This window comes from Notolabrus celidotus, chromosome 8 (genome assembly GCF_009762535.1).
Source record: "Notolabrus celidotus isolate fNotCel1 chromosome 8, fNotCel1.pri, whole genome shotgun sequence".
In the NCBI taxonomy this organism is placed as follows: domain Eukaryota; kingdom Metazoa; phylum Chordata; class Actinopteri; order Labriformes; family Labridae; genus Notolabrus; species Notolabrus celidotus.
Genome location: NC_048279.1, coordinates 4,468,363 through 4,495,159, shown reverse-complemented (window position 1 = coordinate 4,495,159; position 26,797 = coordinate 4,468,363). Strand labels below are relative to the sequence as shown.

The 26,797-nt window shown below is 41.6% G+C and overlaps 1 protein-coding gene and 1 long non-coding RNA gene across 2 annotated transcripts in view; one reads left to right on the top strand and one right to left on the bottom strand.

Moving 5' to 3' along the window:
• The window catches only part of il1rapl2 (interleukin 1 receptor accessory protein-like 2), a 486,775-nt gene extending 472,241 nt beyond the window's left edge, over positions 1 to 14,534 (top strand). Inside the window, exons 12-18 of the mRNA XM_034690578.1 lie at positions 5,443 to 5,588; positions 5,675 to 5,752; positions 5,847 to 5,963; positions 8,940 to 9,062; positions 11,932 to 12,162; positions 12,318 to 12,348; positions 12,607 to 14,534. Coding sequence (XP_034546469.1) covers positions 5,443 to 5,588; positions 5,675 to 5,752; positions 5,847 to 5,963; positions 8,940 to 9,062; positions 11,932 to 12,162; positions 12,318 to 12,348; positions 12,607 to 12,695 — 815 coding nt within the window. The 3' untranslated portion in view covers positions 12,696 to 14,534. The remainder of the gene's footprint in view (positions 1 to 5,442; positions 5,589 to 5,674; positions 5,753 to 5,846; positions 5,964 to 8,939; positions 9,063 to 11,931; positions 12,163 to 12,317; positions 12,349 to 12,606) is intronic.
• A 1,113-nt stretch (positions 14,535 to 15,647) lies between these two features.
• On the bottom strand, positions 15,648 to 16,317 carry LOC117817818. Its single transcript, XR_004632223.1, has 2 exons — positions 16,232 to 16,317; positions 15,648 to 16,133 (listed from the first exon to the last, which is right to left on the bottom strand). It is a non-coding gene; the product is annotated as an uncharacterized LOC117817818 (long non-coding RNA).
• Positions 16,318 to 26,797: the final 10,480 nt, after the last annotated feature.

The following is a 26,797-nucleotide window of genomic DNA, read 5'->3' as shown; positions in this document are numbered from 1 at the left end:
AAATCTGCAGACGTGGGGAGTAAAACCGACCTCTGCCAGAAAGGCAGCAGGACCTTTTCTGAAGGATTGGTCACAGATTTAGTGTTTCTTGTTGTTTTATTTGTCAGTATGTTGACGTGTGTCTTGGTACACAGCTACAGCTACAGCTACGACATGTAGCTATGTGGCTATGCTAATTAGCGCTAGCACTTATCCATGATAAATAAAAATCATCCACTAGATCTTCAAATCTGCAGACGTGGGGAGTAAAACCGACCTTTGTGTTTATTAAGACAGTCTACAACTAGCATGCCTCCCTCCTAAGCTCCTTGTTAGCACACATTTGTGCAGGGAATGAAAAACGGGGGAGGGATTCAGTATTATTTTATACAGTCTATGGGCTGAACAAGCTCTGAGCTCTGACTCCTTGACAGACCGGATATTGTTGTGACGTAACAAAAACACTGAAAACTGAAACGGCTCGTTTCACACACATTTACAGAAAGGTGTAGAAATCAGAACAGGGGCAGAATGGATTTTTTTCATTTTCGGGGGGTTTGTAGACATGCCAGGGAAACATATTTCAGGTAGAGAACCATTAAAAAGTCCATTTTGCATGATATGTCACCTTTAAGGGCCCCCCTCCACACAGGTATTCAGTCCCACCTTCCCCCCCACTACCACGCCCCTGCTCATAAGCACTCTCGTTGACCATGTTGGTGGTCACTGCAGACAGCTGTTTCTATCAAACTCAAATATAAATATAATGATAATAATTAGTATTTTTTCACTCCAAAAAAGATTTTTTGCACTAAAACATTTCATGTCAACTTCTTCATTTGAGATTTGAGAAATAAAATGACAAAGTTTAATTGTCTCATTTTGAGATATAATGTCTTCTCATAGTGAGCTGGATATACTAATATTCAGTCATGTTGTTTTTTAGGATAAGCCAGCTATGCTCTAAAGTAGGAGTTTCATTGTGTGCATGTAGTTTGAGGATGAATATTTTTATCTGATTTAGAAGAAACAGTGCCTGAAAACTGAAACCCACCCTTAAAAACAACTTTTCTTTCTTTCTTTCTTTCTTTCTTTCTTTCTTTCTTTCTTTCTTTCTTTCTTTCTTTCTTTCTTTCTTTCTTTCATCAATAGAGCTGTTTTCTGATAGATTCTCCAATAACATGCATTTACTTAAATCAAGTGAAGGGTTTGTCTTAAATCAAGATTATCTGTCCTCTACAAATAAGATCTCAGCTTGAAAAATGTAAAATAAACCTTGTTTCTTCTAAATTACAACTCAAAACAAGATCATTTCAAGATTGTTTGACTTAACAAGATATTTAGGATGCATTGTCTTAAAACAAGTCCCTCTATCTTGCTCAAATGTTACATGTTAAGTTAATTTATCTTAAATCAAGTGGGAGAAGACATTTTGACTAAAAATGAGACAATTTCACTTGGTAAGATTTTGAGTTTTTGCAGTGTGAGTTGCAGCTCTAAACACTCTGCAGCCATATTCATGTTTTTGCGACACACTGCAGACAAACACTCCATCCTGAAAGCAGATGAGATCATGTTTCCTCTTCTCTGTGACCTAAAAACATCCTTAAAACAAATGTTCACTGTTTCTAAATCCACACATACTCAGTCTAAGATGCTCATAAAGTAAAGGTTACATAAGGAGAGAACACAGTGAGTGAATCACAGAGGTGACTTCTCAATGTTTATCAGACTCTGACAAAGAAACAACGTGACCTAAATTAGCCCGTCGATTATCCACCGCATTAGCCCTTTAAAATGATCAAGACTAAACAAACAACACGCAGAGACAGAGGTGCAGACTGGGTCGTTGGTTTGTGTTGTTTATTATCATATCACTGATTGATTTGCATAATCCTGAAAATGGATAGTGAGAGGAGGAAGAGAAGGGCAGGAGGGAGGTGAGAGCAGAGCAGAGGAGAGGTAAAGAGACCCGTTGAAAAAGTAGCTGGAGGAGGAGAGGAAAGAAAGGGAGGGATGTTTGGGATGCTCTGTACTATTTGTGGGTGTCAAATTGAGCATGAAATTGCAATGTGTTGCTGGAGAGTCTGTGTCATTAATTTAGTTTGCCGGTGAATAGATAGAGCAAAGGAAAGACACAGAGACAGAGAGTGTTTACAGGACACACTTTTCAGTCATTCTCAGTAACTACACATTTCAGAAATAACAAGCTCCATCAGCGCCGCACGCTCCGACATGACATTATGACTCTCACTCACAAATGGAAATGGGACTGTTAGTCAAATATGTAATGTGGGTGTGGAACAGAAACACAGCGGGGATGAAAAGAAGCATTTAAAGCTGATATTCAGGCTCCATGGCACACACTGGCCCTATTTTGTCGTCTCATCAGCTGCACGTTTAACCCCTCGTGCACACGTTCTCCTCTCTAAGTCCCAAAGTTAAAGCTGCTGATCGAGCCACATATAAGAGCAGGCTTCACGGTGGGTGTCACAGCTAAAACTCCAGCAGCAGCACTTCTGCCACTCCGCTTTATGCTCCTGTCACTCACTGCAGTCATTTATGAACAAATCAAGGTGAAGGATGCTGACAGGAAATAGATGGCAGATACTATAGAGGGAGCTTTCCCTATATACTAATGCTGAAACACCTTTAAAGGGATATTCCTTTATTTTTTTAGAGCTGTATGAGTGACACATCACAAGGAATTGGACTAACCACAGTGGGAAGAGTAAGACCGAGCAGATATAAGAGACCACACTGGGTAATCTTAGGTGTTTCCTGCTTCACATTATGCAAAAGTGAGATGCAAAAACGCCAACAATGGAAGATATATCAGTGGTGTACATTATGGATCGAGTTAGCTGATCAGTGCACTGCAGGTGGAAGAGCACGTCTTCGTTGCAGCCACAAATAGTGCAACAACAAACAGTCTCTCTGGTGGAAATGTGAAGTGCTGAAAAAATCCTGGATAGTGTACACCTAAACCGAGATTCGTGCTCAGTTTTGATTCTCTCAAAATCAGCTAAATAACGTGGCAGAGTCAGCCCCATCTGCAAAAACTGTAGCCTAGCTTGCGTACTGTTCCTCCCTGCAGGTTCTCATTAAAGGGGCCGAGCTGAGCGACATGCGTTGAAGCTAGTTCAATGACTGGTGACTTAAAACCAAGTGACATCCTCCAGTCTCAATGTATGAAGCCCATGCAGAAGTGTTGTTAAATGCAGTTCATTGAGCGTCCGCTTTAGGCTGGCTGCTAAGATACAGGAAACCACATACACACCCATTCAAAGAAGCCAATCTTTACAGCAGAAATAAACATGTTTACAGCCTGGTGTGTAGTCCGGATAGATCATTTCTGTATCGGCACACACTGTACAGGGGGTGAAATTTTTCATAACACAGCAATTTCAAAGACATTAAGATTACAAGTTTGCCATTATGAGAGGTGCAGCTGACTTCATTGACAGGCAGGAACACTGTAGCTGTTGGCAAAGTTCGTCTCTGTTGACTTGAGCATTTCCAATATGGCCGCCGCCTCCGACTGGCTTCAAAACAGAGCTTCAGTAACAGATGGGTGACGTCACGGATACTACATCCATTATTTATACAGTCTATGGTTGCATCCACAAATAGTGACAAACTGCTTTCTGGTGACAAAATAAAGTTCTGAAATAATCACAAGTAGAGCGTACACCAAGATGAGTGCATAAAACTCAGACAACCCACCTTTAAAAAAACCTGCAATGTCCCTTTAAAGACCCTTCTCTTTTAGTAGTTTGCTTTGCTATAGTCAACCTGCTTTGACCTGCCAGGGGCAGCAGATCAAAATTAGACGTATGGCTAACTCTAGCATATTTACATGGATGCCATGCTGACATGTTCATTAATATGTACTGTCCCTTTAAATAAATACATGAACATACAAATAAAACTCTTTTCTGGCACAAAAAAAATAATTGTATTTGTAGAGTAGTTTTCACACAGATGTAAATACAATGTGCACTAAAAAATATTATAAAATATTTGACTAATTTCAAGAAACTTATCAATAAAATAGTGTTTAGTGCATTACTCATTTCAAGCAATCCAGGATTTATTTGTGGCTTGTAATATGTAGAAGTAAAATGTATCTCTAGACATGTCAGATAAATGTGACTCATATTAAGGGGTAACAGTGTGCAGGCACTGTTTCTTCTAAATCTGATACAAATATACATCCTCAAATTACATGCACACAATGAAACACCTACTTTAGAGCATAGCTGGCTTATCCTAAAAACAACATGACTGAATATTAGTATATCCAGCTCACTATGAGAAGACATTATATCTCAAAAATGAGACAATTAAACTTTGTCATCTTATTTCAAGTTCAAGATGGTCTTAAATCTAGAGAAGTGCCGCTATAATACAATTCAAATTGAGGTGAATATATCTGAAATGAAGTTGACATGAAATGTATTAGTGCAGAAATCTTTTTATGAGTGGTGAAATACTAATTGTTATCATTCCTGTCTTATTCTGAGACACTAAGTTTTAAAATACTTGTACAATATTGCTTAGAATAAGTTTTCCCTGCTCATTTTAAGATCACAGTTTTCTAAATATTATGTCTTATTTTAAGAAATCTTACCAAGCAAATTTTCACTTGTTCTATTGGCAGATTTTTTTACTTATTTCAGTACCTTGAATTAATTTTTATTTTGTGTTTTTGGGGGGGCATTTTTTCCAGTGCAGTCATGCAAGCATTTTTACTAATAACTTGAAAGTTGAAAGCAGGCTTTTAGTTGTTAATTATTGATGGGTCAAGTATGTTATTTTCTAAGTAATGGAGTGACAAAAGCATGCTTAAGAGAGGTGGGTAAAGACCTGAGTGAAGGGAGGCTTTGTTGATCTGCAGAGGATGACATAACAAGTAGTATGAGATGCATTCAAACAGTTTTGTGGAAGTGAAGAGAACAGGTGGAGGATTAACGCTGCCATATGTTCAAGTTTGTCTGGTAAACAAATACAGGACTGAGGGAACGATTCAACATCTAAAAAGCTGTTTATCTGTGATCGTCAAAGTCAGCTGCAGAGACTGATACCACGTATATTTAACAAAGTGTTGAGCCCAGCTTAGAATATAGGTCTCTGAAAATCCAACAGAACAAAGCCGCTCTCATACTGATCCTGAGACGTTATTTCACACATGGAGTTTCTGTATTTATCACATGTCATTGTGAGTAACAATCAAAGTCAAAACACTTCTTTGCATTCACGCTGGAAGAATATTGAACTGCTTTATTTTGCTTCAGTAGTTCCTCACACCTCTGCCGATGTCAGAACATCGATCTTAACTTGAACATTTACATCTTATCATGAGCAGTCTTCTGTTATACCCATGAGGAACCATCCTCAGTGCTGTGGTTGTAAACTCCTCTCACATTGACTTGACCTTGTCCTCATGCCCGTCTCTCCCAGCCTACATCGAGGACTTGGCTCGCAGCGTGGAGCAGAGCCGGCGTCTGATCATCATTCTGACTCCTGAGTTCGTTGCCAAACGAGGGTGGAGCATCTTCCAGATAGAGACACGCCTCCACGCCATGCTCGTGACCGGAGAGATCAAGGTGAGATTTAAGGACTACAGAAATCTGTGTGACGTGTAACCACCCTTTGACTAGAATTATAGCCCCCTCTTTTTGTCTGTGTCCAGGTGATCATGATAGAGTGTCCAGACCTGAAGAATGTCATGAACTATCAGGAAGTGGAGGCGCTTAAACACACAATTAAGGTAAACAGAGAGAAGGGGAGGCAAGAAGAAGGAGAGGAGACAAGCATACGATAATCGTGTGAACTATGATTTAACTCTCCTCCTCTCTCTTCAGGTTTTATCCATCATCAAGTGGAAGGGTGCAAAGAGCAATGAGCTGTCATCAAACTTCTGGAAGCATGTGGTCTACGAGATGCCGGCCAAACGCAGAGAGACGTTGTCCAGACGTCAGGTACACGTCCATGACAAAACCTAACACTACATTGAGTACATACATGAATAGTTTTTCACAATCATGCACATGCTTTGAGAGTTTCAATGAGGGAAACCTTAAAACATTATATACAGATACTTTAATAATAAGACACCGTTAGCTCTTCAATATAAAATAGCTTTGTAAAACAGATACAGCTGAAGAAATGATCTGAGTGAAGTTAGTTTGCTCCTGGTCATAAACTACACATGCTGTGTATAGCCATAGGCAGGAAGACGACATATGATTTCCTTGGCAAGTCCAGAACTTAATATTTATTGTTTATATAAATACTTTTTTGTTCAGTTTTCTATCAGCTTTGATTTTGTGGTTTTAAATGATGCTGTGAGATACATCACAGTACAGGAGGTTTCACAGATTAATACTGATTAGTAATGGACAGATTTTTTTTAACATAAGGTGCATTTCGACCAAGAGTTCCTGGGTCTTTTAGCCCCCAGAACTACTTTACCCTGAATTAAAAGTTCCTTGGCCCCCCATTGTTGTCTGCGTTTCGACCTTGGGCTGAAGTCCCGGGTAGATTGTGCAAATCAGGCCAGTGACGTATGGAGGAAAAAAGTAAATGCACTACACCACCAGACCAGTAGAGGGCAGTAAAACAAAGATAAGCAGACAGACGGGCAGGTATCATTATGAGCAACACAGCAGTTAGCCTGTTAGCATGAAGAGACTCAGCTGGCTCTGTTTTAGATGGTGCTATATTTCATCACAGATGGATTCACTGAATCAACACGTGAGAGGAGATAAGCGCGAGTAGCAAAGACGTTTCAACACGACTTTAAAATCCTTTTGAACTCAAAAAGCTGTGGCAGAGATCGACCGGTGTTTTGGTTTAAACAGCGACCCTGTTAACTGGAGAGTTTCAGCCGGATGCATCCCTCATAAACGTCTTTAGACCATCATTAAATATCTGATGAGGATATTTTGACATCTTAATAAAAACTAAACTAGTTTGCATTCCCAGGAACTCCCTCTGTGTTTCAACAGCTGTGTAAACTCCACAAAAACTGACACGTTCAGCTGAAGGTCTCCAGTTTACAGGGTCACTTTTAAAACCATAACACCGGGAGGAGAGACGCATTCACGGTGGGCTGAGAGAAGACTACTGTTACAAGCTGCTAAATCAAGAGAATCACAGCTTCTTCTCTTGAAAAGTACACACACATACAAAAAAGATAGAACAAATAAAAACTAATGAAAGAAAGAGAAATCAAATGACCATTCGCTGAATGTCTCCCCCAGCTCTCTACTCCCCACATTTCCTGTCTCTCTACAGCTGTCCTATCAATAAAGGCAAAAATGCCTAAAAATCTTACTTAAAACTAATAATAATTAGCAACATATGGGCCACCTTCTAATTAATTGAAAACGGTTCAACAACCTTTCAGAACTCACAGAGTTCTGGACAGTAAAAGTCAGTCCAATGTGATTTTAACTTCTCACCACCAACCAAGTCTACAAACTTTGGAAGATGACACATTAGCACTGTGCACGTGTCATATTCTTTTCAATACCTTAACTCATACTTGTCATTGAACACTTTTTTAAAAAAGTATGGTGTAATGTTTGAGCCACAATCATTTCCTGAAAAGGCAAGCACTCATTTTGTGAACAAATGACTCTTCACTGAGAGTAAACTGAATTTTGTTTTCATTTTGTGAAATGGTTCAGTTTTGATTTTATAGAGAGCCTTCACAGCAGGAGTCAGATGTATGAAAGAACCCAACACTCAGCAGAGATAGAGCTAATTCATGTTTCATTTATAGTTTGAAGACAACAGTCATACGTTTTTCTCTGTGATCATTTCTTCATCACGGTTAAAGCTGGGGTTGGTAGTCTCGGAAAACTAGCATGAATTTGAATGTAGCATTTCCTCATGACTCCGTCTAACCCCTCCCCTCCTCCCTCAGAGCTCCTCCAAAACGACGCCCCCCCCCACTCACATGCACGAGCGCCGCTGACTTGCGACCATATGATGGTGACTGATTCAAAACCGGTCCTCACCAAAACATTCTCATAGTGAAAGTTAAAAACACAAACAAACATGGCTGCTGTTAGTACTCACAACTGTCATTCTAGCATTATCCAGTTGTACTGGTGACACGATATCAGGAGAAAAGTTATAACACATATATAATACTGTAACAACTCTACTGTTTGTTAAACGTGTTCAGTGTAGATGTTCTTAATTCCTACAGTGTTGACGGTCAGTGAAGGCATCAGGAGAGGTGTAGAGTGTGTGAGCTGGAGAGAGGAGAGACAAGAGGAGAAGTTCTTCATTCATTCAAACATTGATTGTTGTTTTGTTGGTTGTCGTGATCACGGCCGACAGTGACCGGTTATTAAAACTCAATGTGTTCACGAATCGGCTCGTCATCACTACAGCGTCCGGACGGACGCTACAATACATCTACATTTTCTGTAGGACTTAGTAAATGTCATTCATTCTTCTGCTTGTCAGAGCCCCCGTGGTGAGAGCTTTTTAGACTCTGATCCGGACTACAGTCCTGAGCAAAGCACCTCATCGGGTCAGAGGGGACAGGCCCGAGGTCGAGCGAGAGGGGCAGTCAGTAGAGTCAGGGGAAGCAGAGGCAGGAGACGGGGACGAGGAGTACACGCCGGGGAAATGTACGCGCAGGAGGAGGGCAGAACAGCAGGACGGGATTTGAATGGTTTAAAATTTTGGCACCCAAAAAACGGTGATTGGTTGGTGTTTTCCCAGGTTTACTCCGGCTGTAGATAGCAGCTTTTCTTCACTCTTTTTTAAGAACACATTATGTATTGATTACCATCAGGACATAAAGATCATTTTAACCAGTATAACAAAAAGTGGATCTAAATCTGATTACCAACCCCAGCTTTAAGTCGCTCTCACTCCTTAAACATACGAGTCCACCTGCACAGCTAACACTCATCGTGCTTTCATGAACACAGGTGATGGACTCAGGTGAACAGGGCCTCTTTGGTGACCTGCAGACTACCGTCTCAACTATCGCAATGACAACCACCTCCGCTTCCTTGGCACCCCAGAATGACAGTCGCCACGGACATCATCAGGTGAGCTGCTGCATGTGAATCACTTCACACAGAGTTGATCCTTAGGCTTGGTGTTAATGATAACATTAGTGTCATGTGGTGATCTTAAGTTAACCTTTAGATTGTATAACCTGTAGATTTATAAGGTGATGGTGGGGGCACAGTCATGTAAACACACACAGACATATAGTATATATGGTATTCTAGATTTTATAGATCAGACTTTAACCTTACCAAGGACAGAAGTAAGGCAACTTATCATATCTCCAGAAGGATTTGAAGAACATGAGCCTTTCTTTGTTCATTTGTTTTCTCCATGGTGTGTGCAGAAGGTTTTTTAAGGCTGCAGGACTTTAAATAGCTGCAAACACATTTTAAAGTTCAGAGAAAAGTCTGATGCTGCGTGGCAGATGCAGAAAACAGCAGCACCTGCAGAAAGTCCTCTGCCAAAGTCAGAGTATGTGGTTGCTTTGTGTCTTCTTTTTCAGTTTGCTCAGTGTCTCTTTTTACTTCCCTCCCTCTACTCTGTTTCCCCACTTCTGATCTACTTCACTCTGCTGGTGACAGGTCAGCCATTAACCACCCTCTAAAGTTCTGGCTCCACAGATAATTGGAGAGTAACTTAGAAAATATCCTCCAAACTGATGCTACCAGAACGTAACATCTTATTGCACTGTGGAAATGAAGAGGTGAAATCATAAACAGACCACTAGATGGTGCCATAACTCAAACCTGTGGATTGATCTGACGTATGACGTTGGTGATCAGACTGTTCCGAGCATCTTCTGTAATACTCAGAATTAATAATCATTGTTATGAAGTTTTGACCAATCAGAATCACATATTAAAGACAGGTCAGTCATTATTAAGAAAGTTGAGTGATAACTGATTATATAAGAGACTGTTAACCAACTTTAAACCCAAACACATGTCGCCTGTCTTCACACCCACAATGAAACAGGAAAAATGAATGTCCCTTGAAAAAAAGTCAAAGCAAAGGTATTTCAGTTTGTGTGTATTTTGCTCCCTCTGTGGACAGAGTGGGTCCAGAAGGGCAGATATCTTACTTTAACATTGGGCCAGACAACAAACAGGAAGTTGTCATCAAAAGTACTTTTCATGAAAAGAGGAACAAACTTGAATTGAATCTAAATACAGGAAATGCTGATTTCTACATTCAAATAACTCATTATTTGAATTTGATTATTGAAAGGCAAACAGCTTCAGGGTTGTACCAGCTTGTTAAAAAAATCTAAATAACTATATTAATAGTTTTAATAGTTATTGCAGTATCCTGAGAGACTTTGGTTGTTCAACCAGCAATACCAAAAGTGTCCAGAGGGGGGCAGGAACATCATATTCTGACACAGTACTCCTTTTACAGAGCGGTCTGATCTCACCTGACAGAACCTCTGTGAGAAATATCATGAAGATAGTTTCAGTATGACATTACAGAAGACTAACACATGAGCTTATTTTCCTCTCTAAATTAATCTCATTATGACTCAGCTCTTTCTAAGATTATCTAATCATTTGTTTTAAGTGTTTCTGTGTTAAATTTCAGAATGCAGTAAAACCTGCCAGAAAGTATTTCCACCCTCATTTTTAAAACTATGAATGTCACATCATGATGTAAATAGATGTATAGGTTATATTAATCTAATAATATCACATAATATTTTTAGGTATGAAAACATCTGAAATCCGGTTGAAAATGAAAGTCCTGAGTTTGATTAAAGTGGGATTAATCTCCTGCCTCTCTGGACAGAATGCATTATGAGATGCAGCTTCTACATCCCAGAGAGGAATGATGCACAAGGTTCAAACACGAGGTGTAAGGACTGAACTCAATGCAGTTTTGTTGTAAATGTAAGTGTGTTTTGGTTCACTGTGTGTAAGAAGTGGATACAAATGTCTCCCCCTCTGCTCCCCTGACTCTTACAAAGCACTGAAGTGTTTGGAGTGAGACAGATGAAGGGGGTCAAATCTTTAAAAACTTGGAAACACATGGTTTTGTGTCTCCAAATGGCACAAGTGTTGTCAATGCACATAAATCTAAATCATATGTTTACAATAATAAGAACAATTCTCTGTTTTGGGGTCAGGAAGGTCCGGACCCTTCTGCCTGCCCCTTGATTTTCCACATGTGATGGCACCTCTTACTTCTTAGCTGATTGTGTCCAATGAATCGGAAAATAGTGTTCAATGACCAAATATAAAAAAGGAAAAACTCCTCCTGGTGTCTTTTAACAGTCAAATGTATCACCATTTGGGGAGGGACTGTTTCTACAGAGTGCCTGTCAAAAACCTCCCTCCCCCTTTAATCTAAAATGCATTTTGACCGAAAGTTCCAGGGTCTTTTAGCCCACAGAACTACTTACTACTACAGAAAAGGTTCCTGTGCCCCCATTGTTGTCTGCGTTTCGACCGCAGGCTGAAGTCCCGGGTAGATTGTGCAAATCAGGCCAGTGACGTATGGAGGAAATAAAAGTAAATGCACTACACCACCAGACCAGTAGAGGGCAGTAGAACAAAGATGAGCAGACAGACAGACAGGCAGGCAGGTATTATGAGCGACACAACAGTTAGCCTGCAGCAGTATCAGGGCCAAATTCCACAAGATCCGTGTCCAGTCTGTCTCCGATCCATCAAGGTAGTGGATCTGATAGGTTTCTATTCTAGTCAATGTGTTAACTCCTAGTGGATCCGCTCCTTTGCGTTCTGGCTGCATTGGAGATGGACCGGACACCGATCAGGTGGAAGTCCTGTGTCAGGTTTAAAAAGTAGTACAGTCGGCTGTCTTTACGCTCATTGTCTTTATGTAGCTCAAAAGGCATCACCATTTATTTCAGAACAAAAATAAATCATTGTTAATGTTTTCTCTCCATAGGTTGCATTGGCGACAGAGATTCCGGACTACAACCAGATGACTTTGCCACTGGGAGGCGGTCACTCAGCCCAAATGAGGCACTTCTGCCGCAGCTACGAGTTCCAGCTCCCCACACAGCCGCCCCCATTGTCGCCTCCACTCCCACTTCCCTCCACTGTACAGTTTTCCACATTGGGCCCTGGTGGGCGTCACGTCTACTGCAACATCCCCATGACACTACTGAATGGACAGGTAGGGGAGAGGACAGGACTGTGCCTTTGTTTTGCAGTTGTTAGCTAGTTTCTTAGAACCTTACTTCTACAAAGTGTATCCTTTCCTTTGTGCTGTTTATGTGAATGAATTTGGAGTACAAACACATTAAAAACAAACCCCTCTTTTCTCCCCAGGGGTTCAGAGCAGTTCACTGGGGAACAAGAGGTCTGTTTGGATAAAAGAAAAATTAAAAAAGGAATAGTATCTTCATCTTATCAACCTAAAATATATATTTACTTTAACAGACTGGGAAATAGCTTTCTTATGCAGATACCTTTCCTAGGCATAGTGAACTGTATGCATGACTTAGTCCTGTATAGAGTGCAGCCCGTGTTTTCTCCTGTAGCTGTAGACTGTTAAAAGGACTTGTGGTGTGAGGAAGATTCCTGCCAGTCACTGATGTCCTCCTTTTTTTCTACCTAGGTGCCTCAGAGCAGTACACTTGGGAAGAAGCCAGAAATCCACCTGAACAGCACCTTCGGACCTCTCACCAGCAGAGAACTAAGCTCTGACATTTGGTAGGAGGAGGAGAGCTAGATGATCAGACTGGTTTGTAGGCTACTTTTACACTGGCTTTGGACATGTGGTGGACTGATTTTTGAGACAGGTTTTCACTGGAGGTTTGGACTTTGTACAGCCTTGGTTTTTCAGGAGAGACTGCAAGTGGACCGCCTGCTAAACAGTGTTGGGCTACTTCATGCTAAGTTGTGAACAAAGGACAGCTCACAGACTGTTGATGCTTTGGATTCACAATGTCAGCTCATACTGGCTGAAGAAAGTCTGCAAGTATGGGATCCACTGCCTGGTTACAAACTTATGATGACTCAGCCGTGCCCCTCGGAGAAGAGCGCTGGTATACAAAACAAGCAGTCAAAAGCTGTGGACGAGTGGAACAGTTTGTAAACTGGTATGGACAGGTGGATTAAATGAACTGGAAAGTCATTGAAAGGGTCCACCAAACTTTTACAGTGAGTTCATTTCCATAGACATGGGCATCAAGTTTGACTTTACAGCATGAACACGCTGAAACCTGTCGATTGTCCAGATGTTTAGCTAACGGGATATACTACTGAAAAACAACAACTGTGTGTTTAAGGACGTCCAGTTGATCTTCTAGCTAAAATCGTGGGTAAATCAATCTACCAGTCGACTTTTTGGGCTTGCCAGGAGACTTTAAGCAATGATTTTGGAATACCAGTCCACCTTAAATCAACTAGTCAACCTCTTGAATTACAACTTTTGGCTAACTAGCTAGCTGCCTGGTTTGGTCTTTAAAGTTAAAATGGTGGACTTAAAGGAAACTGACTCAAGGAAGAGCGTGAAGAAAGCAATTGTTAAATGTAATAACCAGGAATGCACAGAAAGCCGGTGTATATGGAAACATGTCAAACTGCTAATACAAGTTGACTAAAAGGCTGCTTCCTTCTCAAAGTGGGGGGGACGCCTCCGAGCACCGTGAGACCACCATCCAGTTTGCTCATGACTTTGAAACCTAGCAACTAGTAAATTCATCAATAGATGAACTGGCCAAGAAGTGAACACCAATTTTTATCATCAAGCTAAAAGCTTAAAGGACTTGGCTCTTTCTATTTGCATGACCACCCATTTAGATTAAAAGATATTAAATAAACATAGATAAAAGAGTAAATGACACAACATTTCCTGCAGCCTCTTTTAGTATGGACGAGAATAAATGTCTTCTGTTGGTATAATATTGTTTTCTGCCCAGCCATGAAGTAAGATACAAACTGATAAAGTGAAATGGAGGAGTCCCTCCATAACGTTGTTTTTATTTATTTGACTAGTTTCAGCCTTCTTGATGGTTGGTGAACATTTTTGTAAGGCTTTGTTTTTAATGTTTGTTTGTTACAATAATCTCTGTACAGCTTCCATAACTTCTGCATAATATCCTATACATGACAGTGATTTGTTACCCACAGGTTTCGTTAACACCTTCATTAAGTTTGTGTGACCCAGAGCCACGACTGCTTTTACTATGTTCAATGGATGGATGGATAGATGAAAGGATGATGGATGGATGGTTGAATGGGTGGATGGACTGATGATGGATGGATAGACGAATGGACTATTGGATGGATGAATGATGAATGCATGGATGGATGGAAGGATGGATGGATGAATGAATGAGTGATGGATAGAGGGATGGATGGATGGGTGGGTGGAAGGACTGACAGATGGGTAGATGAATAGTCAAGACAGATGGACTGATGGATGGACTGATTGATGAATTGACTGACAGAAGGATTGATGGATAGATGGATGGATGGATTGGTGGGTGAATGGATGGATAGAGGAAAAGATGGATGATGGATAGATGGCTGGATGGATAGATGGATGAGTAGATGGTTGGATCGACAGACAGACAGACTAATAAACAGATAAATTGGTGGATAGATGGATGGACGGATGGATGGATGGATGGATGGATGGATGGATGGATGGATGGACAGACAGACAGACAGACAGACAGACAGACGAACGGATGGATGGATGGCTGGATGGACGGTTGGATAGAGTGATGGATGGATTGACTAATGGATGCATGGACTGATGGATAGACTGATGGATGGATGGATGGATGGATGGATGGATGGATGGATGGATGGATGGATGGATGGATGGATGGATGGATGGATGGATGGATGGATGGATGGATGGATGGATGGATGGATTGGTGGGTGAATGGATGGATAGAGGAAAAGATGGATGATGGATAGATGGATGCATGGTTGGATGGATAGATGGATGAGTAGATGGTTGGATCGACAGACAGACAGACTAATAAACAGATAAATTGGTGGATGGATGGATGGATGGGTGGATGGATGGATGGATGGATGGATGGATTGGTGGGTGAATGGATGGATAGAGGAAAAGATGGATGATGGATAGATGGATGCATGGTTGGATGGATAGATGGATGAGTAGATGGTTGGATCGACAGACAGACAGACTAATTAACAGATAAATTGGTAGATGGATGGACGGACAGACAGACGGACGGATGGATGGATGGATGGATGGAAGGTCGGATAGACTGATGGATGGATTGACTAATGGATGCATGGACTGATGGATAGACTGATGGATAGACTGATGGATTGATAGATGAATGGATGGATAGATGGATGGATGGAGACCCCTGCCAATGGCTAATGTTTCAAACCACTCTGGACTGAAGACCACCACCAGTGGGCCAGAGGGGGCTTCACTGCTTCACCTAGCTGGACTCCAAGCTGAACCGGACCACTTCTTTTTGAGCTTTAAGATACCAAGATAATTACCATAATATTTAAGAAAAGTTATTATGTTTTGAATTTACACAGAGGAACTGTCATTGTCTTATTAGAACCAATGAATCCTGGGTATTTGAGATTGTTTAATTCAATAATTAATTTTCTGAGTTGTTATATTCGATGGCAATATACAGTACAGTGGTTGTCTTTTGATTTTTGCTCATTTATTTGACTATTATTTGGATATATTTGTTGAAATAATTTAACTAAGAGCAAATAAAAATTATATGAGTTTTATACAATGCAGAGAGTTGTCATCACCCACAACTGTGATTTCTTCTTCTCTCCTCCGCTCCTCTTGTTCTCCCTCCTTGTCTGTATCATCCTCCAAAAGTGATCAGCTTCTGCCAGACTCACATTTATAATGTATTCCCAACTTCTGACCCACTTCCACTTCTTAAAGTCATTCATAGATATGTGTTGCATTGCAAGCAGAAGCTGAGGAAGCAGTTGAAGCGATTGTATTTCTTTTAACCGTGAGGTGAAGGATGATTGATCGGAAATCCAAGGTGAGCGATCCAGGAGAAGCAGGAGTGAAGCGTGAGGCTCGGGGTGAAGGCAGGGGAGTGTCAGGAGGGAGAGCTTGGCAGCGTGGCAGAGATATGGCGGAGGTGCAGGAGGCTCGAGGAGGCACTGGAGGAAATGGCCAAACAGCAGCAGTTAGTTGAAAACAAACACAAAATATCTAGACACTAGCGATATTCAATGTACTGGCGAGACGGCTGATGTACCATTGTAGAAGCGGGAGTACTCTGGCACCCAACTCCTCTCTCCACAGAGCTTAAGTGCAGTGTCTTGATTAGCTTGATGGGGAACAGGTGTGAAGGTGCAGGAGCAGCCAGAGCAGGAGAGAGCCAGTGTGGAGAAGAGCCACGCCAAACACTGTGGGGAAGACTCCACACAGGCAAACACAGATCACCACAAACCCCTTTTCATAACAAGGGATAGACTCAACCTCCTACACACTGAACCAGTTTTACACTTCACCTAACTGAACTGAACCTTCGAATTAAACTGAGGCACATTAAGTTGAAAAGGATTTCCCTCAGGTCCAATGTGTGTAGATACAAAATAAAGAAGGCATCCTTAGTAAGGGCAATTTAATGCATCATAAAGTGCTTTTCAATAGCAGGCACTTTCCCCAGGAATCAATCAATCTTTATTTGTATAGCGCCAAATTACAACAAGCGTTATCTCTAGACGCTTTTACAAACAGAGCGGGTCTAGACTGCACTGTTAAATTATTAACAGAGACCCAACACCAAGACAGGATAAGACTCGGTCTGATCTCATCTTAATCCACCATGAGCATTGCACCTCACAGTATTTAGCAAGTTACAGTGGCGAGGACAAACTTCCTTTAACAGGCAGAAACCTCGAGCAGAACCAGACTCATGTTAGACACACATCTGCCTCGACTGGTGGTGTGTCTTAGAGAAATATTCACGGCACATCAGCTGCACAGTGGGGGTCAGTCCCCTTACATATGGGAAATGTATGAGGTATAATCTTGATAGGTTAGAGAGAGTTACATATTAACACACCTGCAACTTTAGAGAAGACTTCATTTAAAGTACTACAACCTGAAAGTGTGTCCATAAAAGAAAGTTCACAAAAAGGTCATCATTAATAAATACAAACAATGAAAAATCAATCTACATTCTGAAATGTGTGCTGCAATGTTTCTCAGGCACAGTGCATATTCATAAGCATGTATTATTTCAAGAGGTAACAGGAAACAGAGACAGCCTGTAGGTTTTTATTTGATTTAATATATCATACAGGTGTGCAGATTTTTATGCTATGATCTGCACAAATATTCTCATATGAAGGTGTTCAGGCCTGGACCTGTATTACTGAAGTTGTAATGTTCAGGTCACATAGGATCATGCACAGTTTCGTTGTAAGCCACTTCCTGTTTCTTCACAAGACATGCAATTTGTGAGGCTCATCCCAGTCATACCTGAGTTTGCTTCAAGATCACATTTCATTGTTACAGTCTCCTCTGTGTAGTTGCAGTTGTATTGAATGTACATTTAGAAACTTGTACATTTTGAAAATGTGAGTGTGTGTAGAGTTACTGTCTTGCTTTTGTTTAAGACTTCAACAATGTAATTTATGTGACTCTTTTCAGAAGCAAACAAAACTCAATTCAACTTTATTTATATAAAGTTTCATAATCCATACAAACATGCAGCCCAAAGTGCTTCACAAAAGAACAGAGACAGATTCAACAGTAATAGTAAAATTATAAAGGGCATGATTACAAATAAAATACTGAAAAATAGAATAAAACAATACAGTAAAATTAATAAGTAAGAGCAGAACAACAAACATGGGGCCCCTGCGTAGTTTGGTGCTCAGACAGTGGCGACTGGCCAAAAGAGAGCATAGGGCGCCGCCGCCCCACCACCCACCACATTACCTTCAATAAGACATTAAACAAATAAATTAAAATGAAATAATAAAATAATATCCTGAACTGTATATATATATATATATATATATCTTTGGATGAGCAAGATAAATATTCTATAGTTAGTGATGAGTAAAGTTGTTTCGTTCGACTGTGTTGTCTGATTGGTGACGTGTTTTCGTCCTGGGCACAAAAATCTTTGGCCATAGACTCTCATTAAGAGTTGTACATGTGCAGTAGCTCCTCTTCAATACAAGAGATAGGGCCATGTCGGGGCGCACCTTCCCTGTGCCCCAGGCTGAATGTAGCTGGATACCTGCCATAAAGTGCGGCTGACTGACAGGTCGAGCCGGTCGAACCGATTAGAGACGATTGGACAGAGATGCAGAATGAAGAAAGAGAAATTAAATACTTCAGTGAAATCACTTCAGACATCATCTTTAGAGGGGAGAACGTACCAGGAGAAGCTCCACGTGAAAGAGCGCAGACCTGATCAGCCCAACATCACCATTAATCAGAAGTCCAAAGACAGAGGGAGACAATACACCCGGTCTTTTTCCAGCACCTGGTTTATCAACAAGGCTTGACTAACTACATGTGGTGAGGCTAATGCTTTATTCTGCTTTCCCTGCCTCCTTTTTCAAATGCCAGGATCTGACCCAGCATGGATTAAGACAGGTAGTACTGATTTGAAGCACTTTTCAGAAAAGACAAAGCAGCATGAACAAACTGGAATCCACGTGGAAAATGCACTGTGACTAGCCATGTAAGGAAAAAGAAACATTTCATGTCAGCTTGATGAAGACTACAGGATAGGGTTATGTAAGCACAATGAGGAGGTTGACAAAAACAGGCTCATCCTATCTAAAATAATAGACTGTCAAGTTATGTGGTGTGATACCTTAGTACTGTACATGTTACCCATGTGACCCAGCTCTTTAGATTTAATCAATCTGTTCAATGATCTAAAAAAAAGTTTCCCTTAAAAAAAATCCCCTCTCTAATGTTGCGTTTTCATTTAACTACAATAGCATTTCAGGAAGTGGTTAGAGTTCGCAAGTTCAAAGCAGCAGTCTCGGTGCATGTGATGAGATGTAGTGGACTGTCTCGTATACAGTATGGGGGAAAGTAAAGCTGCGGTGAAACAGTTCCTCTTCTGCTGAAATCTCAGAGCAGCTCTAGTTTCTGTTGACATTTAGAAACAGAGTGGGTAATCTGTAACGTTGGACTCATCAGGACATCATCAAACGTCATATGAACATACAGGAAACAGTCTCCTTATCTGACATGTGAGACAGGAGACGGAGACGACATCCAGTGAACAGATAATGTCTATAAGATCAACCTCACACTGCGGTGGTTACTGAGCAGCTTGTGTTTATGTTTAATCTGTTTTTCACAGAAAGTGTATGCTTACCGCATTTTGTCTTATCAGGGAAATACTTCTCAGAATAAAGACATGTCTCAAAAATGTGCAGGATAAGGAAATGTTAGATTTATGTTCTGTTTAATGCAGATTGTAGTGAAACAGAGCAATAGGACAAATCTCTGCATTTTACAAACATAGCAGGTCTAGACCGTACTCTATGTTCTATTGTTATCAAAGATCCAACATCAAGACAGGATAAGGCTCAGTCTGATCTCATCTTAATCCACCATGAGCAGAGCACTTTGCAGCATTTAGCAAGTTACAGTGGCAAGGACAAACTTCCTTTAACAGGCAGAAACCTCCAGCAGGACCAGACTCATGTTAGACACACATCTGCTGAGACCGTGTTGGAGAGAGGGATAGAGGGAGATGAAGAGAGAGAGAGATGATAGTGGTGAGACGAGTAGTGGTAGCTGTTGCCGCTGGAGTCCAGCACGTCCGTATCAGCTGGAGTCTGGAACATCTACAGCAGGAGGAGGTCTATGGCAGCTCAGAGGAACCTACAAGACAAGGGAGCTCAGGGACTCCAGAAAGGTCTATGGTTAGTAACTTTAATGGGACAGGGAGAGTTAAAGAAAGTGGTGGGGCCGTTGGGGGAAGAGGTAGGATATGATCCCAGTGTGTATTGGAGTTCAGTTGTGCATTCTCATTCAACACACAGGACAAAGATGTTAGGACCATAGACTGTAAATAAAAATGGACAGCGTTGCTCCGCCTCTTCCCGTTGTACGGTTCTGAAGCCAAAAAATCCCACTCCTGGGCGCCGCCATTGTGCAGCCAGAGCCTGTGAAGCCACTGTAAGAAGCTCCGCCCTACAGCGTGACGTCACAAGACGCTGTGTGCCCTTTGAAGTTTCACTCTTCGGCGGCTGTGAATCAAAGGAAACCCGGAAGTAAAACCCCGTTTTTTAAACTCTAATAACTAACGAAAAATAAACTTTTCAGAAAAAAGAGGCCTTGAACACAAAACAGTCAAATACTAACTACACATCACCACAGCATACGGATGTGAGAAACATTCGTACAACCTGTATTTATTTTTTAAAGTTTGACTGCTCCCCCATTCAAATGAATGTGGGAGACAAATTTTTTGACCTATACTGCAGCCAGTCACCAGGGGGCAGTCACACTGCTGAAAGCCTCACCACCAGCCACCGGAACCTCTCCCTTGGTTAGGACGCCACTGTAATAAGATAAGATGAGATACTCCTTTATTCGTCCCACAACGGGGAAATTCATGTAGTTACAGCAGCAAACAAGAAGGTGTACAGTACAAGAATTTAACAAGAATATAAAAATGTTCATCAGAGACGACAGCTTGGCCATAATCCTCCTGTCAGCCACCACCTCCACAGGGTCCAGGACTGAGCTGGCCTTCTTCACCAGTTAGTTCGGTCTTGCTCTCCTGTATCCTGTCCGCCCACAGCAGGTGAAATCCTTCCAATGTGGCGTTCGTGTCCGGTGTTAGCTCTGTTAGCATGATGCTACTCTGCCAGTATTCCCTCTGGTGCTGGGTTAGCTCGTCCACCTTATCGTAGATAGATCTTACATTCCCCATAACGGTGGGTGGAAGGACAGGTCCATGTCGTCTTTTTTAGCTTGCACCTCAGTACCAGCACGTCGTCCTTGCCTCCTTCTCCTCAGCATCGACATGCTATGGGCTGCTAACAGCTGATCTCAGATGTAAACAATGTTACCATGGTTACACCGGATCTCCGGACACGCTCAAACTAAAACTCTGACTGAATCCGTGCAGAGTGGTCGACTATTACTGCCACTGAAGAAGACCAAGTGATGTGGTAATGAATGAGGGTTAGAGTCAGGGTTGTTGTACGGAGGCAGATGAGGAGGCAAGTTGCAGGAGTGGGATTCAGCCAGGCGCGTGATTGCAGAGGCCTCATCCTGCATCCACACAAACACAGGGTCACGGCCAAATTCCACCAGATCCGTGTCTGGTCCGTCTCCGATCCGTCACAGCACTGGATCTGATAGGTTTCTATTCTAGTCAATGCGTTAACTTCCACTGGATCCGCTCCATTGCGTTCCGGCTGCGTCTCTGATCTGGCAGATCGTAATGCAACGTAGCGGACATGCAAGACTTCTATTCTTGCTGGATGCTGGAGCACGATGCATCAATCTCAACAGAGCAGATGGAGCGGGACAGGAAGTCAGGTTTCACCAAAACAAAATGAAAACATCCGGTTAATTTTCAGAATAAAACACTCTGTGTTATCACCAGATCGTATTTCACTTAACTACAACAACAAACCGTCATGAGGAGCGGAGCCAGGCCTGGAGTCAACAGGTCAGAGGTTTTCAGAGGACCAGAAAGACAACATGGATGAGGAGAGGAGGAGGAGAATCCTTGATTTAGTGATTGCTGCGGGGAAACCTCGGTCACATGACTCCAGCTGTCCGGTGGTCCTGCTCTGTGTTCTGACGGACGACAGAGCAAGGAGCTAGATCGCAGCGGATCGGACACAGATCTGGTGGAAGTCCCCTGTCAGGTTCTTGGGCCGGCGCCTTGTCTCACCCTGTCCAGATTCTATTTCACATAACCACCCACTCGCCGAGACATCATCTTCTATGTGGACCCCTGAGTCAAAAGCAGCTGTGAGATCCAAGAGCGTAAGAATGGCTAAATCAGTCAGTCATCAGTGAGTATGTAATCAAAGCTTTAAAAGTTTCAGTGAAGTGTTTTAAAATCGGACTGGAGCACCTTAAGAGCCAGTTGTCTCTAAAAAAAAAAAGAGCGAGAAATATCTTCAGAACTGAGGTGGAACATTTATCCTAAATTGAGGACTGAGGTGTCTTTTATCATGTCTATTTTTAGTGGCAGCACTACAGCACTTTTTGAATGGGCTGGTTTATAATTCTGCATCAAATCAAAGCAGTAGGTCTGGGTGGCACAATTCCAACGCAGAAGCCTATACACATAGCCTGACATGCACCTCCTCCAAAATGCCACTACGGGTTCCCACGACACAGACTGCAAGCCACATCCGCAGGGCAGCATCATATTTCCTGCATATACAGAGTCACCGTACATCTCCTCTAACATCTCTCCCTTTACTTCTGTGTAATAATCATTGTGTGATCAAGGGCAGCATTATCAGCTCCAGTTTAATACAACACGCTCAGGCACTCTTGGCCTAGTGGTTTAAGCGCACGCCCCGTATACAGAGGCAATAGTCCTTGTTGCAGCCTTGACTATTTGCTGCACGTCCTCCCCCACCCTCTGCTCTCTCTCAGCCGGAGGTAAGTGATGCTGTAAGGCTCATGTTAGGGGTCACAGGTTTCTGAAGAGGCATAAAGACAAACAAAACTAGGAGTAGTAAGGACAGTAAACTGGAGGCACTAAAGACACAACAAGGTTAGTGAAAACTATTAAAAATAAATCAGCAGAAACAAAGCGTCCAAAGCTCAACAAAATTCAGTTTCTGCTAGCTTCCAGTAAAGATGTCAGAAGAAGACACGTGGAGTTAACCTTCTTCACTTCATAAACAGTCAACAGGAAGTCCAACAACTAATGTCTAACACACATAGCACTCTTGTAAATGTATTATACAACCCACCAGCCAGTGTTTCCCTTTATATGTGTGCTGACTGGGGAAAGAGCCCTGATCTGTTTGTCTGACACTGTCAACCACAAAACCACACTTTAGATTCACAACCAGAGGTCCTCGTCGCACATCTACCTGCTGTCTGTCTCTGAGTTTGCTCCAGACTTATCAAAAGTCAGCTCTGGTATCATGCCCAACTGTTTGACTACTATGAAGACCTCCATTTGTAAATGGTGAGTGGGTTTTCATTCTGCTCTATTGAAATGTATGACTGTAAAGACTTGAAACTCTATGGAAACATACACTACCAGTCAAAAGTTTGGACACACCTTCTCATTTAATTTGTATTTATTTTATTTATTTTCAACATTGTAGATTATAATGAAGACATCAAAACTATGAAATAATCTGGTTTTACCATAATCTGGATTACAACAGTAGTCAAATAGTGCTATCCATTGTGTACTAACCCTACCTCTGAACAACACAACTGATGGTCTCAAACACATTAAGAAGGCAAGTCATTCTACAAATGAACTCTTGACAAGGCTCATGTTAATTAGAAACCATTCCAGGAGACCACTTCATGAAGCAGACTGAGAGAATACCAAGAGTGTGCAAAGCTGTCATGAAGGAAAAAGGGGGCTACTTTACAGAATGTAAAATATAAAACAGATTCTGCTTTGTTTAACACGTCTTTGTTCATTCAATAATTCCATATATGTTCTTTCATAGTTTTGATGTCTTCAGTATTAATATACAGTGTTTACAATAATTAAAATAAATACAAACCCTTGAATGAGAAGGTGTGTCCAAACAGCTGACTGTTAGTGTATCTCACTGTTAAAGAAACAGATCATGTCTCGAGTCACTTTGAGGCTCAAACGGTCGAGTATTGAATTCAGTGTAAATAATAAACTGGATGTGTCCTGTCGTTTAACTTGATTCTGTGTAAATGTACTAAGCTTTGCAGACATCTCTTGTTTAGTTCAATGGCTGAGAAAACATTTCCTCCAATAATCTGTCTAAATGTTGTATGACAGCAGTCACAACAGCCCATAATGAGGTGTCCATGTATGTTAGCGGAGAGAAGAGACTTTATCTACCAAGTTTTGATGGTCTGTCGGTTACTAAGAAATGAAAAAATGGAACTGTTAACCGACCAGCTGTCGGACTTATCAGAGTTACAAGCCGAGCCTTCCTCTATGAGGAACTCTGCCTTGTGAATAATACGATCATGTGGTGCAGTCTAGGGCTTTTTTTGGAGGTGGGTTTCCCCTGTGTATGAGAAAAGTCCAATGATGTACCAGTAAAGCATGCTGTCTATCAGTTCTTTAGTTACAGCTGTCACAGTCCAGATAAGCCAGATAAAGTATGTGTATTGTATGTGTGTGTGTGTGTGTGTGTGTGTGTGTGTGTGTGTGTGTGTGTGTGTGTGTGTGTGTGTGTGTGTGTGTTTGTATGTGCAAAAGGCTGGTACTCTATTTGCTGAGATCATAAATCACCTCTAACACAGATGACACAACCATCAGATCACTATCAGTTAGCTGTGTGTACCAGAGCAAAGCCATGAATGGATTAAGTACTTCTGATGTGCAAGTCCACTTTGATTTTTGTCTCCACAGGGAAAAAACTCTTTGGAAAAGAACCAGACCATGGTTCTGGTTTGTGATGCTGATCCTCATGGTGGGAACCTTACCGTTCATTTTCTACAGTTCAAGCCTCCAAACACCGTGGCTCTTGACCCCCTCAAAAACAAGCTCTGAGTCCAGGCTACCTGACATTAATACAGTGACTTCATTTGGCAGTGTAAGTGTGTTTACTAACCATAATATGGGTGGGAATCGCTGGGTGACTCATGATACGATACTCAATACCTGAACCAACGATAATATCACGATACATGCGATAATCGACATATTGCACAGTAATGATGTAACGATACATCATGATATCTAATTAGCCAAAAAATAGAAACTGCTCATTAAAAGGCAGAGTGCAGGATTAATGTATTTATTCACGGCGCTCTGGTTTCACTGAGATGAAACAATGTTCACGCTTGCAGAAACACAGAGAACACAATCAAACTGGAGGGTAAACTGACAAAAGACAGGAAGTAAGACAAGACCAGAACAGACCAGACACTAGAAGCAACAACCACAAAATGGAAAACTCTTCACACACAGGGATTACAACACAAGACATGACACCCAAAACCACAAGGGAGACATAAGGTCAACTTATAACACACACAGAATACACAGAGAGGAAACAATAAACAACTACAAGGCCATCAATGGCAAGATACAAAGACTACTCCTGACATAATGTTTCTTAATAATTATTTCTACATTATTGTACAAATATGCTAAAAAAGTTGTATAAAAAATGGACGTAGTTTCCGTGACATCACCGATCTGTTTCTGAAGCACTGTTTTGAAGCCAATCGCCAGCGGGAGCTATATTGGTAATGCTAAAGTCAACATAACTTAGTGTGAGGTAAAGAGGTGGGCTTTGAGCCTCCTAGCAAACAGCTACAGTGTTCCCGCCTGTCAGTCAAGTCAGCTGTGCCTCTCATAATGGAAAACTTGTTATGTAAATATATTTGAAGCTGCCTTGTTATGAAGAAATTCACCTTCCATACAGTGTGTGCTGAGAATGATCGAGAAATGAGCTGAACTCAACCCGTCAAAGTGTGAGGTAAAGAGGCGGCTTTGAGCCTCCTAGCCAACAGCTATGTGTTCCCCCCTGTCAGTCAAGTCAGTCATGTCCTTATTTGGGCAAAACTTGTAATCTTAAAGGTGACATATCATGCAAAATGGACTTTTTAATGGTTCTCTACCTGAAATATGTTTCCCTGGCATGTCTACAAACCCCCCGAGAATGAAAAAAATCCATTCTGCCCCTGTTCTGATTTATCCACCTTTCTGTAAATGTGTGTGAAACGAGCCGTTTCAGACTTCAGTGTTTTTGTTACGTAACAACAATATCCGGTCTGTCACGGAGTCAGAGCTCGGAGCTTGTTCAGCCCATAGACTGTATAAAATAATACTGAATCCCTCCCCCGTTTTTCATTACCTGCACAAATGTGTGCTAACAAGGAGCTTAGGAGGGAGGCATGCTAGTTGTAGGCTGTCTTAATAAACACAAAGGTCGGTTTTACTCCCCACGTCTGCAGATTTGAAGATCTAGTGGATGATTTTTATTTATCATGGATAAGTGCTAGCGCTAATTAGCATAGCCACATAGCTATATGTTCGTAGCTGTAGCTGTAGCTGTAGCTGTAGCTGTAGCTGTAGCTGTAGCTGTAGCTGTAGCTGTAGCTGTAGCTGTGTACCAAGACACACGTCGACATACTGACAAATAAAACAACAAGAAACACAGAATCTGTGACCAATCCTTCAGAAAAGGTCTTGCTGCCTTTCTGGCAGATGTCGGTTTTACTCCCCACGTCTGCAGATTTGAAGATCTAGTGGATGATTTTTATTTATCATGGATAAGTGCTAGCGCTAGTTAGCATAGCCACATAGCTACATGTTCGTAGCTGTGGACCAAGACACACGTCTACATACTGATAAATAAAACAACAAGAAACACTAAATCTGTGACCAATCCTTCAGAAAGGTCCTGCTGCAGGCGCCTCTCTGTCAGGATCAGATTCAGAGGGTTGAAGTAACGTGATCTCTGAGCAGCCGTGTATATTCAGCCAACATGTAAACATTAGATCAACGTGCTGGAGAGCCGAGGCACATCCACTTCCGGAGGGGGCGTGGTCAGAGGGAAAACAGACTGTTCTGATGAGGAATGAAGAAGAGGACTTTTCAGGCATGCCAAAATCTGATTTCAAAGTGTTTTTTTGAGCGTAAACTTTAAAGACATGTTTTGGGGAC